We start from the raw sequence: 12,960 nt of genomic DNA, 5'->3' as shown, positions 1-12,960 counted from the left end.
AGTTGGAGGAAGCGGTCCCGGTTCTTTGTCCCGGGGAAGGTTGGAGGAAGTGGTGTCGGTTCTTTGTCCCGGGGAAGGTTGGACGAAGTGGTCCCGGTTTTGTCCCGGCGAAGGTTGGAGTAAATGGTCCCGGTTCTTTGTCCTGGGGAAGGTTGGAGGAAGTGGTCCCGGTTCTTTGTCCCGGGGAAAGTTGGAGGAAGCGGTCCCGGTTCTTTGTCCCGGGGAAGGTTGGAGGAAGCGGTCCCAGTTCTTTGTCCCGGGGAAGGTTGTAGGAAGTGGTCCCGGTTCTTTGTCCCGGGGAAGGTTGTAGGAAGTGGTCCCGGTTCTTTGTCCCGGGGAAAGTTGGAGGAAGCGGTCCCGGTTCTTTGTCCCGGGGAAGGTTGGAGGAAGTGGTGTCGGTTCTTTGTCCCGGGAAAGGTTGGAGGAAGTGGTACCGGTTCTGTGTCCCGGGGAAGGTTGGAGGAAGTGGTACCGGTTCTTTGTCCCGGGGAAGGTTGGAGGAAGTGGTCCCGGTTCTTTGTCCCGGGGAAGGTTGGAGGAAGTGGTCCCGGTTCTTTGTCCCGGGAAAGGTTGGAGGAAGTGGTCCCGGTTCTGGAATGTATTCCAGTTTAACATTAAAGGTTTCAGCTGCCGGAACGTGTTTAATGTAAATATGCTGTCACCCACCCTTCAAGTAATTGACAGGAGTAGATGATTAGTAGCGTTCTCAGCGGTATTTCTGCATAATCTTACACTGTGACAGAGCTCCGCAGCGCCTTTATATTGTCAGAGCGCCGCAATCAGCAACATTTTTTTCTCTGTCTTTGACAACATTTAGTTTGTCATTAGAAATCTCCTAAGTGGTCATTTAACATGTTTGGTATGCAAGGCGCAGAATGAAAGCATTATTGGGAAAACATAATCTCTTACAGAAACTTTGCCTTCTGCGACGGCACCAGGGTTAACCAATTATGTCCTGGCTGTGTCTGGCAGGCGCCATCCCAATGCATTTGTCAGGTTGTGGATTACAGGCAAGATCAATTTATGGGATATCTGTAACGATCATAAAAAGTCACTTTCATTTGGAAACTTAAGGTTAGAAATTGGCAATTTATTCAAACTCTGGTTGTGGGACTACAAGTCCCAGAACGTGGCTGGCACGGCATTTTCAACTTTTTGTCTTTCCAGTCTACTTGTGTGTCCTCCACGGATGCTACATCATGATTACATGAAACAGAGAGTGCTATGAACTCTCCCATACCTACGTTTGTCTCCCTTTTCCCATAGCTGCATCTGCTTTTTACACTAATAGATTTCATGTTAGTTTGTCTCCTGCCTCATCTCCATAAAGGGAGGAGTCTAGGATTCTGTGATGTCACTTTTGGAGAGACTTATGAATCAGAAAAGTCCTGAGGTTTCAGCAAGAAGACATTGGAGAACTTTGCGCTGTCCTGTTAATGCCTGAGAGCGCCTGGGCTGATGTGCAGCCGCTGCCATAAATCTGACAAAAAATAAAGAATATTTTGCTGCGCCTGTGTATAATAATCTATTATAGATAATTTGAACCTGGAGCTTGTGGCGTGGAAAACACATTCGCCTCTATGAGGAGATGTGCAATACTCCTACAGGGTTAACCAAATAGAAAATATAGATAGAGGCGCTCATGAAAATCACACACCAAAATTTCACAGGTTCAGAATCAACCAAGGAATCAAAAATAGGTAAATACAAAATATATATATTTATTAATGATATAAGATTACTATTGCATAGTAGACAATTCACAAATAATGTTCCTTATAATTTTAGCATGATTTGTGAGATACAGAAATTTAAAAAACACATGAATTATCTAAACCTTGAGAATATATTAAGTGCCCTTGAGATATCACTGAACTATATGGTATGGACATTCAAAGAGTATGTATCAGAATGTTACAGTCTTTTTAGAAACACTGTTGCCACAGCTGCTGGATGTGACTCTTGAATATGTCACAGTGGCTGCACGTATAGATGATTGTCTGCATAGGTTAATGTATAAATACCTCTCCATAGGGGCTGGTGAACCCAAGCGTCCCCGGGTGAGTCCAAGAATTTGCCCAGTTGGTAAAGAAGCTGGAGGGTACGTGTAATATCTGGATATGTCAGCCGGCTGCAGAATTTGTTTGATTAACTTGCTGGTTCCACCTTGCAAGTGCTGTGCAGATAATGGTGGGCGGCAGGTATGTAACTGCTGAATCGGAGGTAACTTAAGCCCAGCTGTATGGAGAACCTTCCTTCTAAACTACCTGGACGTGCACCGTCCGCCGGTAGAATACGAGGTGTAAGATGCTGAGGACAATTGCCGTGACCGTGCAGCGCCTGCGGCTGATCGTGAAGCCAAATGGAAAGCCGCTCCACGGCTGCCGTTGGTGTGAGCCGGATAAGATAGCTGTGGCCTGAGAGCGTCCTGGATACAGGTGTATCAGGTGTTCGGTGAATTGCAAAAGGGGGAGGAGTCCTGACGCGTTTCGTCATGTGACCCGTGACTTTTTCAAAGATGACTCCTATTGCACAGTGTGTGTAATTTAAAGGGCTCTTAATTATGCCTCCACAGATGTAACTAATCAGTATAATCATGCACCAATGGTAACACATGCACTTATATAGAGATTCCTTGGCTGTCTAAATAACAATCTATCTGGTTATATACCTTGAGGATTTTAAAACCTGATAGAATAGACTATATTAAAAAAGTATATATGTTAAAAAACACACATAAATCCATAAAAAATATAAAAATAGAGTGTCATAGACATAAAAAAACAATGTTCATTTAATTTAGAACGTATATCCCAGCTATAATTCGCAATACATCCTATTAGTGCTGAGAGCTTATATATATAATGGGGATTCTCAGAACCTTATATAATAACAAAAACACCCATAATCATTATAAAGAGGGACCATAGTAAGAAGTATATATAATATAAACATACAGAGGAACTATTATATATGAGAGATATCCTTTGTATATCAATATCAAAGATTCAATAAAGGGACATAAGAAATTAATATGACGATATTATCAATATTCCCAAAACATATATAAATGTCTGGCAAATATTATATATGACCCCTATGGAGAGGTATTTATACATTAACCTATGCTGACAATCATCTATACGTGCAGCCACTGTGACATATTCAAGAGTCACATCCAGCAGCTGTGGCAACAGTGTTTCTAAAAAGACTGTAACATTCTGATACATACTCTTTGAATGTCCATACCATATAGTTCAGTGATATCTCAAGGGCACTTAATATATTCTCAAGGTTTAGATAATTCATGTGTTTTTTAAGTTTCTGTATCTCACAAATCATGCTAAAATTATAAGGAACATTATTTGTGAATTGTCTACTATGCAATAGTAATCTTATATCATTAATAAATATATATATTTTGTATTTACCTATTTTTGATTCCTTGGTTGATTCTGAACCTGTGAAATTTTGGTGTGTGATTTTCATGAGCGCCTCTATCTATATTTTCTAGCTGCCATAAATCTACATGGGGTAGAATTTTTCATTTTAATCTTGAGCTGTGATGCCACCAGGCCTGACACTGCCCTGATACCAGCAATGGAGTGTTATTAGGGAGACATTGGAGATGTCTCCTGTGTGAGACGAGCTTGTAGTCACCAGTCTGTAATGCGGGTTATTCTCTTATCAGCCCCCTGTATTTCTTATTGATACTATCCTGCGTAATTCTCTCTATAGAGAGCTGAGCGCAGCATCATCACAGATTGGGATCAAGTCATAATGAATCAACAAGTCTTTCCTGGCAATCCGTGAGTCACTTCGTAGCCTCTAAATGGCCTCGTGGCTGCAGCTGGACTAGTTATCTCCCTAAACAGTGAGAACATTGGGGAAGATGTATTAAGCCTGGAGAAGTGATATCGCACCAGCCAATCAGCTCCTGTCAATTTACATATAGGAGCTGATTGGCTGGTGTGTTATCACCTTGCACTTATCACTGCTTTATCTCTTCTCCAGGCTTAATACATCTGCCCCTCAATGCTGAAATGCTTTTACTACACTATACACTGCATTATTTATGGGTGTAGTAGGTGACCTGACTACTGTGGACCTGGAAGTTCCAGCACATGCCATGCTGGGACTTCTAGTTCCATACCCGCCGGTGAGCCTCCATCTGTAGAGTCTACGGGCATTGCAATCGGCCGTGCCTCGCTGCTGCATACGCTTTAGCAGTAAACCTTTGTACATTGCTGGCTTAATCCCAATTGATTCATAAGCTGTCATGACTGTGCTACATTATTACTCGGTATAATATAAGTTCACCTTTATTGAAGCATCTCTTGTTCCTACATCAGCTCTCTAATCTGTCTCCATAGATTTCCAGGCTATAGCTCGTATAGATCTGGCCGGTGACAAGGGTTAGACCGGTCTACTAGAACATCTACTTGTAGCTGGGAGAGTGTGTGCATTCATCAGCGCATTAGGTCGATCAGCTTCTACCTGGATCAATGGACGGCTGTGTGATCCCTCTCAGAGCGTAATGTGTTTCAGAACCCACATAGCGGGACGTTTCTCTGTCCTGCAGCCATTTATCTTTGAATGTCAAATTGCAATAATTAACCATTATTGATCTTAAATTCAATTAACTTCATTAACACAAGTCACGGTGAGGGTCCTTGTAAGGGAAAGTCTCCTGATGACTGTCTCTCCGCGCCGTGAAGCTGATATTCAGTGTTTGGCTACAGGAGGATATATAATACGCGGATCCATACAATGTCTTGTAATGAGAAGGAAAGATTGTCCTGTATCTATGAACATCCCGTGTACATGTTTTACAAAACGGACGCCCGTATAAGATTTACCCGGCCTGATCACGCCTGCGTTATGGGAGGATTCCTCTGTCGTTGCTGGAGTGTTATTGTCATATGGATAAAATTCAGCTCTGATCCCTAAACACTGTCTACCAATTTTGGGGAATATAATGAATGTCTTTACAATGTCCAAACCTTCGTTACAGTTAATGGCACACGTTTACATGGGTAGCTGTTGCATTTTCTGCTCATGAAGAGTCTTAAAGGACAAAGCATTCCCCATGCTTTAAATACATAGGCCTATCCGTAGTTGGGAGGGGTCCTGCTTGTTATGGCACAGAGAACATGGGGGGGAAGTGGCTTGATAAAAGTGGTCTTTCAACCTTTAATTCATTACTGAAAGCCACCCATAGGTTTCAAATCATTAGGGTCACGGGGTGTGAGCAAATCCGTCAATGAGTAAACAAGTTGCTTACAGCTTGCGCCCACGTTGCATTTGACTCTGAAGGGATTGGGGGGGTTACCAGCTTTTTTCTGTAATCAATGGTTAGAGTACAAGTACCAGTTATAAATGGTACAGACACAGTAAAATGCTCTGAAATTCAGTACGAGCGCATCTGACACTGAATACGATCCTGTGTGCACATTAGGAGTCTGTCCTAAAAGAATAATTGCACTTTCCAGCAGTCTGGCACTCACCCAGATCTGCGCACCTGGGGGGCTTCTCCCAGGATAGCCCCTCCGAGTGCCTTCTTCAGGAGAGTAACGCCTAGTTTTGCAGATGAAATTACAAGCGCAATTTGTACAGCTATATTTAATTCCGGTCATTTTAGCTGCAAATCCAGAGGTCATTTAAAGGTAGGAAGAAGAAGGGGAAAAAAAGCCTCTGTTCAGATCCAGATATTCAGCAGCTCCCAGCGTAACGTGTCTTATACAAAAGACGCTAGGGTAAAGTAGAATTGCATGGAGGCGTCAGTAGCCTTTGTGACAAAAGGAGAGACGGATTGTTGTGGGTGGGAATCAATTTGTGCTGTAATAGGCCATAGTGAAAGTGTTATGATACACGAAGGAACGACAAGCCTCGTCTTTAATCACAAAGGAAAATCACCCAGGAAGTGCCATGCAGTCCCTGCGGAGCAGTTACACGTCTGATATATTTCTCCTCTCTCTCTGTCCTTCCAAGGAATTTATCATTTGTAGGTTGACGATTTAACCCTTCTGCGGCCACAAAATAGGCTGCAAAAAAGCTTCTCAGCTGCAGCCAGCTATGCCAGGATTAAATGCTCGGTGTTTGCAACTGAATTAATAGCATATTGACAGTACATTCTTTGCATGGTACGGCTGGCATGTGATTTATGCAATACATACAAACATAAAGCACAGGGTAACAAAGGTAAACACCAGGAATGCTGCTTACTTGCCAGAAAATGTCGCTGTACGCTAGTGACCGCAGAGCAGATTGTGCACCAGTGCTGGTTACAAATAAAGTTGCAGAGTTCAGGATTCCGTCTGCATCCTGACCCCTAGATATCCGCTCTTGGTTGCACAGCGTGATTCTTTTTTTTTATTATAATAATACACATTTTTTTATTTCACGACGCGGGAACATAACTGTCCTATTTGCTTTCTACTGCAAAGTGACTTTTTTTTTTAATAGGCTTGATCTATTGTGACCCCATGTTGGCTGAATTACTATAAAATTACAGTAGATCCCCCCTAACACGCACATTTGACTCCTCACAGAAATAAATGGCACAAATGAAAGGTTTTAAGCCTGTCAGCCATGACGCCATACATAAAAAAAACACCGCTTTTTACATACGAACCTTCAAATGCCATTAGATTAGAACTTAATGGTCAGATTATAACAACAGTCATATGGTCATGTTAAAATAATAATAATAATTTAGGTCACATTAGTCCAATTAATACCGAATAAGTACTGAAATAGTTAAATATCATCCACTATAGAGCTTGTGAAAAATGAAAAATATGTCTGTGTAGCTTTAGTACAGCACAAAAAGTAACCTGTTGGGTTTATCATATATAAAAAGAGAGGCCTTACCCAGAATTCCCTGAGACGCGGGCCACGCCGGAGAGCAAGGGGTTAATGAAAATGAATTAACAGTACAGAAAGTGCACCTACATCACTTAAAATAAAAGTGATTATAAGCTTTTAAGCCATTTACTTTATACACTCAAGACACATACAAAATCTAAATCATTTTTTAATTTATTGTAATTGATGTAAATTTCTTTCATTGTAGGAATTATATTGATAGTTCTCTACTTTATGTTTATTAAAGGTTGAGGATCAGAAATGTAGTGAGTAAAAAAATGTGTGCTTAATTTAAATTGTGAAACTGTCTGTCAAGAAATGCATTAGGGGTAGAAAAAGCATAAGACATATTAATTGACAGACAGGAACTGCTGTCTCTAAGGTTGATACAAGTAATTTATTACTTTAGAAATGAATGCCACCTCTAGAATGTGCTTCATTAATTTCAAATTTAGTTTTAATTTCAAGCTGTTGCCCCTTGAGAAGAATAAGGTGGCAAATTATGTTTGAAGAGGTTTTTTTTTTCCTTTAGCTTTTTTCTCCGAGAAGAAATGTCACAGTTTAACCATTATTTCACAAAAACATTCTGTCTTTTCTGTATCTGGAAGATATATAGAAAGTTATGGAGAACAATTTCTAATGGCTTCTGTTTTATCTTTGCAGCCTACGTCCCGGACGAGCTGAAGGCGGCCGCGCTTGCCGACGATGACGGCGAAACTGAGGACGCCATTATTGAAGGAGAGCCGTCTGCGAAGTACGCTTGCCCCGAGAAAGACTTTGCAAAGAATTCCCCCAGCTACCAACACTCCCCGGCTGGCGAATTCTCCAGCCATGAGATGGACAGTGATTCTCACGTCAGCGAGACCAGCGATCGCTTGACCGACTTCGAAAGTAGCTCCATCAAAAATGAGGAGGAAAGTAAAGAGATGATGGTTCCTCTGGAGGATTCCAACGTCTCGGACAGCTTGGAGCAGATGAAAGCTGTGTACAATAATTTCCTCTCCAATTCTTACTGGTCAAACCTCAGCTTAAATCTTCACCAGGCCACTTCTGAGAAGAACAATGCCAGTAGCAGCAGCAGCAGTAGTAGTAGCAGTAGTTGTGGAAGTGGGAGCTTTGACTGGCACCAGACAGCCATGGCCAAAAGCCTACAACAAGTATCTCAGAACAGAGTCCTCCCCGAGCCAAGCCTCTTCAGCACTGTCCAGTTGTATCGACAGAGCAGCAAACTTTACGGTTCCATCTTCACAGGTGCCAGTAAGTTCCGCTGTAAAGACTGTAGCGCTGCGTACGATACGCTAGTGGAATTAACGGTTCACATGAATGAAATGGGACATTATAGAGACGACAACCACGAAGCAGATAACAATAACCCGAAACGTTGGTCAAAACCACGTAAACGTTCATTACTTGAAATGGAAGGAAAGGAGGATGCCCAGAAAGTGTTGAAGTGCATGTACTGTGGCCATTCTTTTGAATCTCTTCAGGACTTAAGTGTTCACATGATTAAAACAAAACACTACCAAAAAGTGCCTCTTAAAGAACCCGTTACCCCTGTAGCAGCTAAAATTGTCCCAGCTTCTAGGAAAAAACTGTCTCTAGAATTTGAACTTCCAAGTTCTCCCGATTCGACAGGGGGGACTCCAAAAGCAACAATTTCAGATGCAAGTGAAGCTTTGCAAAAGAATTCCAACCCATATATCACACCAAATAACCGGTATGGGCACCAAAATGGGGCCAGCTACGCATGGCATTTTGAAGCTAGGAAATCGCAGATACTTAAGTGCATGGAATGTGGCAGTTCACATGACACGTTGCAGGAACTCACCGCCCATATGATGGTCACAGGTCATTTTATAAAAGTGACAAATTCAGCCCTTAAGAAAGGAAAACCTGTCCTAGAACCGCCAGTTACGCCAACCTCTTTGTTGGATGAGAAGGTACAGTCTGTGCCGCTAGCTGCCACCACGTTTACACCCCCTGCCAACAACATCTCGTCTCTGTCACCAAAACTGAATGTCGAAATAAAAAAAGAAGTGGATAAAGACAAAGTAATCCCAGATGATAAAATCAAAGACAAAGAGAAGTCAAGTGAAGATGAGGAGAAGTTCGATGTCTCATCCAAATACCATTACTTGACTGAGAATGATTTGGAAGAAAGCCCCAAAGGTGGGTTAGATATTCTCAAGTCTTTGGAAAATACAGTAACTTCTGCCATAAACAAGGCTCAGAATGGCACGCCAAGCTGGGGAGGGTACCCAAGCATTCACGCTGCCTACCAGCTCCCCAACATGATGAAGTTATCATTAGGTTCCTCAGGGAAAAGCACGCCATTAAAACCAATGTACGGAAATAGTGACATGATGTCACCTACCAAAAATCAGCCCCTGCTGTCACCACCAAGCAGCCAGACCTCTCCTGTGCCAAAAACTAACTTCCATGCAATGGAAGAATTAGTGAAGAAAGTGACAGAGAAGGTAGTGAAAGTGGAAGATAAAATGAAGGAGCCAGAAGGAAAGTTCTCACCGATCAAACGCGCAACACCGTCTCCGAGTGGCAGCGAGATCAGTGAGCCCCCGAAAACCGATGTCCTGAATGAAGTTGTGTGTAAAAGCCAGCAAAACAGTCCAATTCCACATAAAGACAATTGCAAAGAAAGCTCACTTCGGGAGCCTGTAGAGAACGGAAAGGACCACGTAAAGTCCATTATAGGTAGCTTAAGTAGCAGCACTGCTATAATAACGGACCACCCTCCCGAACAACCGTTTGTTAATCCGCTAAGTGCATTGCAGTCTGTTATGAACATTCACCTGGGCAAGGCAGCTAAGCCGTCGCTACCTGCTTTGGATCCCATGAGCATGTTATTTAAAATGAGCAACAGCCTGGCTGAGAAGGCCGCCGTGGCGACGCCACCCATTCAAGCCAGAAAAACAGACCACTTAACAGACCGTTATTTTTACCATGTGAACAATGACCAGCCCATAGATTTGACGAAAGGGAAGAGTGACAAAAACTGCTCTTTGGCTTCAGCGCTTTTGTCATCCACATCGACGTCTTCTGCATCTTCTTCATCTACAGTGACAACAGCAAAGACATCTGCAGTTGTGTCATTCATGTCAAACTCGCCGCTGCGGGAGAATGCCTTGTCAGATATATCTGATATGCTGAAGAACCTGACAGAAAGCCACACATCAAAATCCTCTACACCTACCAGTATATCTGAAAAATCTGACATTGACGGTACCACAATAGAAGAACCAGAGGAAAACACACCAGCTCAGAAAAGGAAAGGACGGCAATCCAACTGGAACCCCCAACATTTGCTCATCCTGCAGGCCCAGTTTGCAGCGAGCTTGCGGCAGACCTCAGAGGGGAAATATGTCATGTCAGATTTGAGCCCGCAAGAGAGAATGCACATTTCCAGGTTTACAGGACTCTCCATGACCACAATTAGCCACTGGCTAGCTAATGTGAAATACCAGCTACGAAGGACAGGTGGGACAAAGTTCCTCAAGAACTTAGACACTGGGCACCCAGTGTTCTTTTGTAATGACTGTGCCTCGCAAATCAGGACTCCCTCAACTTACATCTGTCATCTTGAATCACACCTAGGTTTTAGGATAAGGGACTTGTCTAAACTTTCTAGCGAACAGATACACAATCAATTAGCACAAACAAAATCCCCTTCTGAAAAGCTGGTGGCGTCCTCTCCAGAAGATGAGACCGGGACCTCCTACCAGTGCAAGCTCTGTAACCGGACATTTGCGAGCAAACACGCTGTGAAGCTTCACTTGAGTAAAACACACGGGAAGTCCCCAGAAGATCACCTGCTGTACGTGGCAGAGCTAGAGAAGCAGTAGTATTTACTTTTATTAAAAGACTGTAATTTGCTTTGAGGAAAACTGTCAGGAAAAAGCCTTAAAGCTACAATACTTGGCACACGTTCCTATTTTACCTCCGGAGAGTCACTCTGGGGGTGCGAACTCTTTTGTAATACTGTACAGTGTTTAATAGAGGTGCATAATCAGCTGTTGTTACAGGTAACACATGAAGGTTAAAATGCCGTAGTGTTTGGAATTTGTGTAAAATCGGATTAGCTGTGCGCCGGGCTGCATGAATTAACAGACAGTTTAATTAAGCATTTATATCTAAATCTGGTACACTATTTTTCATTTGACCTGTGTGCTAGTATTTTTCAGCATATGTCCTTTAGCCCTCTGAGTACTTTGGATCATTACTTTATGTTAATCTGGGGATTTTTTTTTTATTTATTTATTTTTTAAATAAAAAGTACCGACTGAGATCCACTTCATGACATGATTCTACAGCTGCAGTTTTTCCCCCCTACTTAAATGACTATCGAATGGGACTTTCAGTACATCGCAGAGCAATGGCAGAGAAGGTGTTAAAATAAACTGTATATAGTGTATAGACTTGCATTTTGGAGATTGTGGTTGATGTTAATGGAAACTGCCCCCACCCCCACCCCCACCCCCCCCAATAACCTCCTCTGCATTTTTAACTAGAGTTTTTCGGTATCTGATGCAGTACACTCCTTTTACATAAGCTGTGCCTATGTATAGTGTAAAAATATTGTTTTATGTATTTTTTTATTATTTTTTTTGTTAACCTTATATATGCCAGCAACAAATTGGTGTTTCTGAATTCCTCTGGCAGAGAAAAAGTTAAGAGATTTTTTTTTATTTTATTTTTTTTTAAACACCCAAGCATTGTAAATTATTCTAAGGATACAACAAATAGTCTTTATAAAGTATTCAAAAACTATTATTCTAAAACAAAAATATAATTGTTTTACTATACATCTATATTGTTAAAAGTTCATGTTTAAATTATACATATTTATTAGCTACGTAATATAATTTGTTTCCAACAATATTTGACATCACACAACACAGGGAAAAAAAATGACAGATTTTTTTATTTTTTTTTGCACAATTTTTTTTTTTTTGTAAAGAAAGAAAATGTATTTATTAATGTGAAACAAAGACACTCAAAACCATTCTCAGTGCTCAAAGGGTTAAAATATTTGGATAATTAAAGTGTACTCTTATTTCCTGAGAATTGCTTATGCTTTAAAATGGAAAAAAATAAAAATAAAAAACTGTTTGTACTAGAAAACTTTTTGCTTAAAACATTAAGAGGCATTCTGTAATATAACCTCTTTTAATTATTTATAAGCACCCCAGGTTGTTATCCCATATTGTAGAATGCCTTTCTATTTCATTTTGTAAATTTTTTTTTCTTCTGTTTTGTTTTGTTTTGTCTAATTATCCTCCCAAGATCCCATTCTGCCGCTTTATCTTAAAGCATATAAAAGGTAACCCGTGGTTACCGGCTCACTAAGTGATTCTGTTCTCCATTTTTGGCAGTTAATTTGCAGAAGTAACTGACAGCTGACACCATACAAGGAATCTGTGTATAAAATATTGGCATGTAAACAGCACATACACTGTAATGCACTCTTTTTTGTGTTGTTGACAATGAAATACCATTATATGAATCTTCTTCATATAACCTTTTTTCTACAGCAGCATTAAAATTGTTTTTTTTTCCTTTGCGATATAATCTTGTGTTACCTTTACAATTATGTCTGAAACGTTCTCCAGCTAACGAGCGCATTGCAATTAAATTGTGTTGCTGTATGTGGTTAAGGCTGGAGAGAGCATATTAATGATACCTTGATCTGCCAGGTGCTACAATAAATCGCAAGACTGGAAATTTACAGGGGAAAAAAAAGGATGTTAAACATATTTGGTACGAGCGCCTTTGAAACAACATTCATGGGTTAACTTTAGTTCAGCGGAACAAAACACTTGGCCTGCATTGCACCTGAAGAGGTTCAGAGGAACTTTAGAATTTTAAGCAATTTTATCTTCTTGATTACAAAATCTAGAATCTGTTACGTGCGAGATGCAACTTTTAATCGAACACCAACATTAAATCATTAATGTGACAAAATACAGCGGGGCAATAGTGTAGAATGACAACTTATTAGGATATATTTTCAGCATTGGTTTAATATAAAGTGAAAGAACAAAAATCACAGAGTAGCTCAGAGGCTGTTACAAAAAC

The 12,960-nt window shown here is 41.0% G+C and overlaps 1 protein-coding gene across 1 annotated transcript in view; it reads left to right on the top strand.

Annotated features, from left to right (window-relative positions):
* The window catches only part of TSHZ3 (teashirt zinc finger homeobox 3), a 107,499-nt gene extending 95,493 nt beyond the window's left edge, over window positions 1–12,006 (top strand). The window contains exon 3 of the mRNA XM_063946052.1: window positions 7,531–12,006. Coding sequence (XP_063802122.1) covers window positions 7,531–10,727 — 3,197 coding nt within the window. The 3' untranslated portion in view covers window positions 10,728–12,006. The remainder of the gene's footprint in view (window positions 1–7,530) is intronic.
* Window positions 12,007–12,960: the final 954 nt, after the last annotated feature.

Source organism: Pseudophryne corroboree, chromosome 11 (genome assembly GCF_028390025.1).
Source record: "Pseudophryne corroboree isolate aPseCor3 chromosome 11, aPseCor3.hap2, whole genome shotgun sequence".
NCBI classification, from domain to species: Eukaryota; Metazoa; Chordata; class Amphibia; order Anura; family Myobatrachidae; genus Pseudophryne; species Pseudophryne corroboree.
The sequence above is the reverse complement of the archived record's forward strand: the minus strand, read 5'-3'. Positions and strand labels throughout refer to the sequence as shown.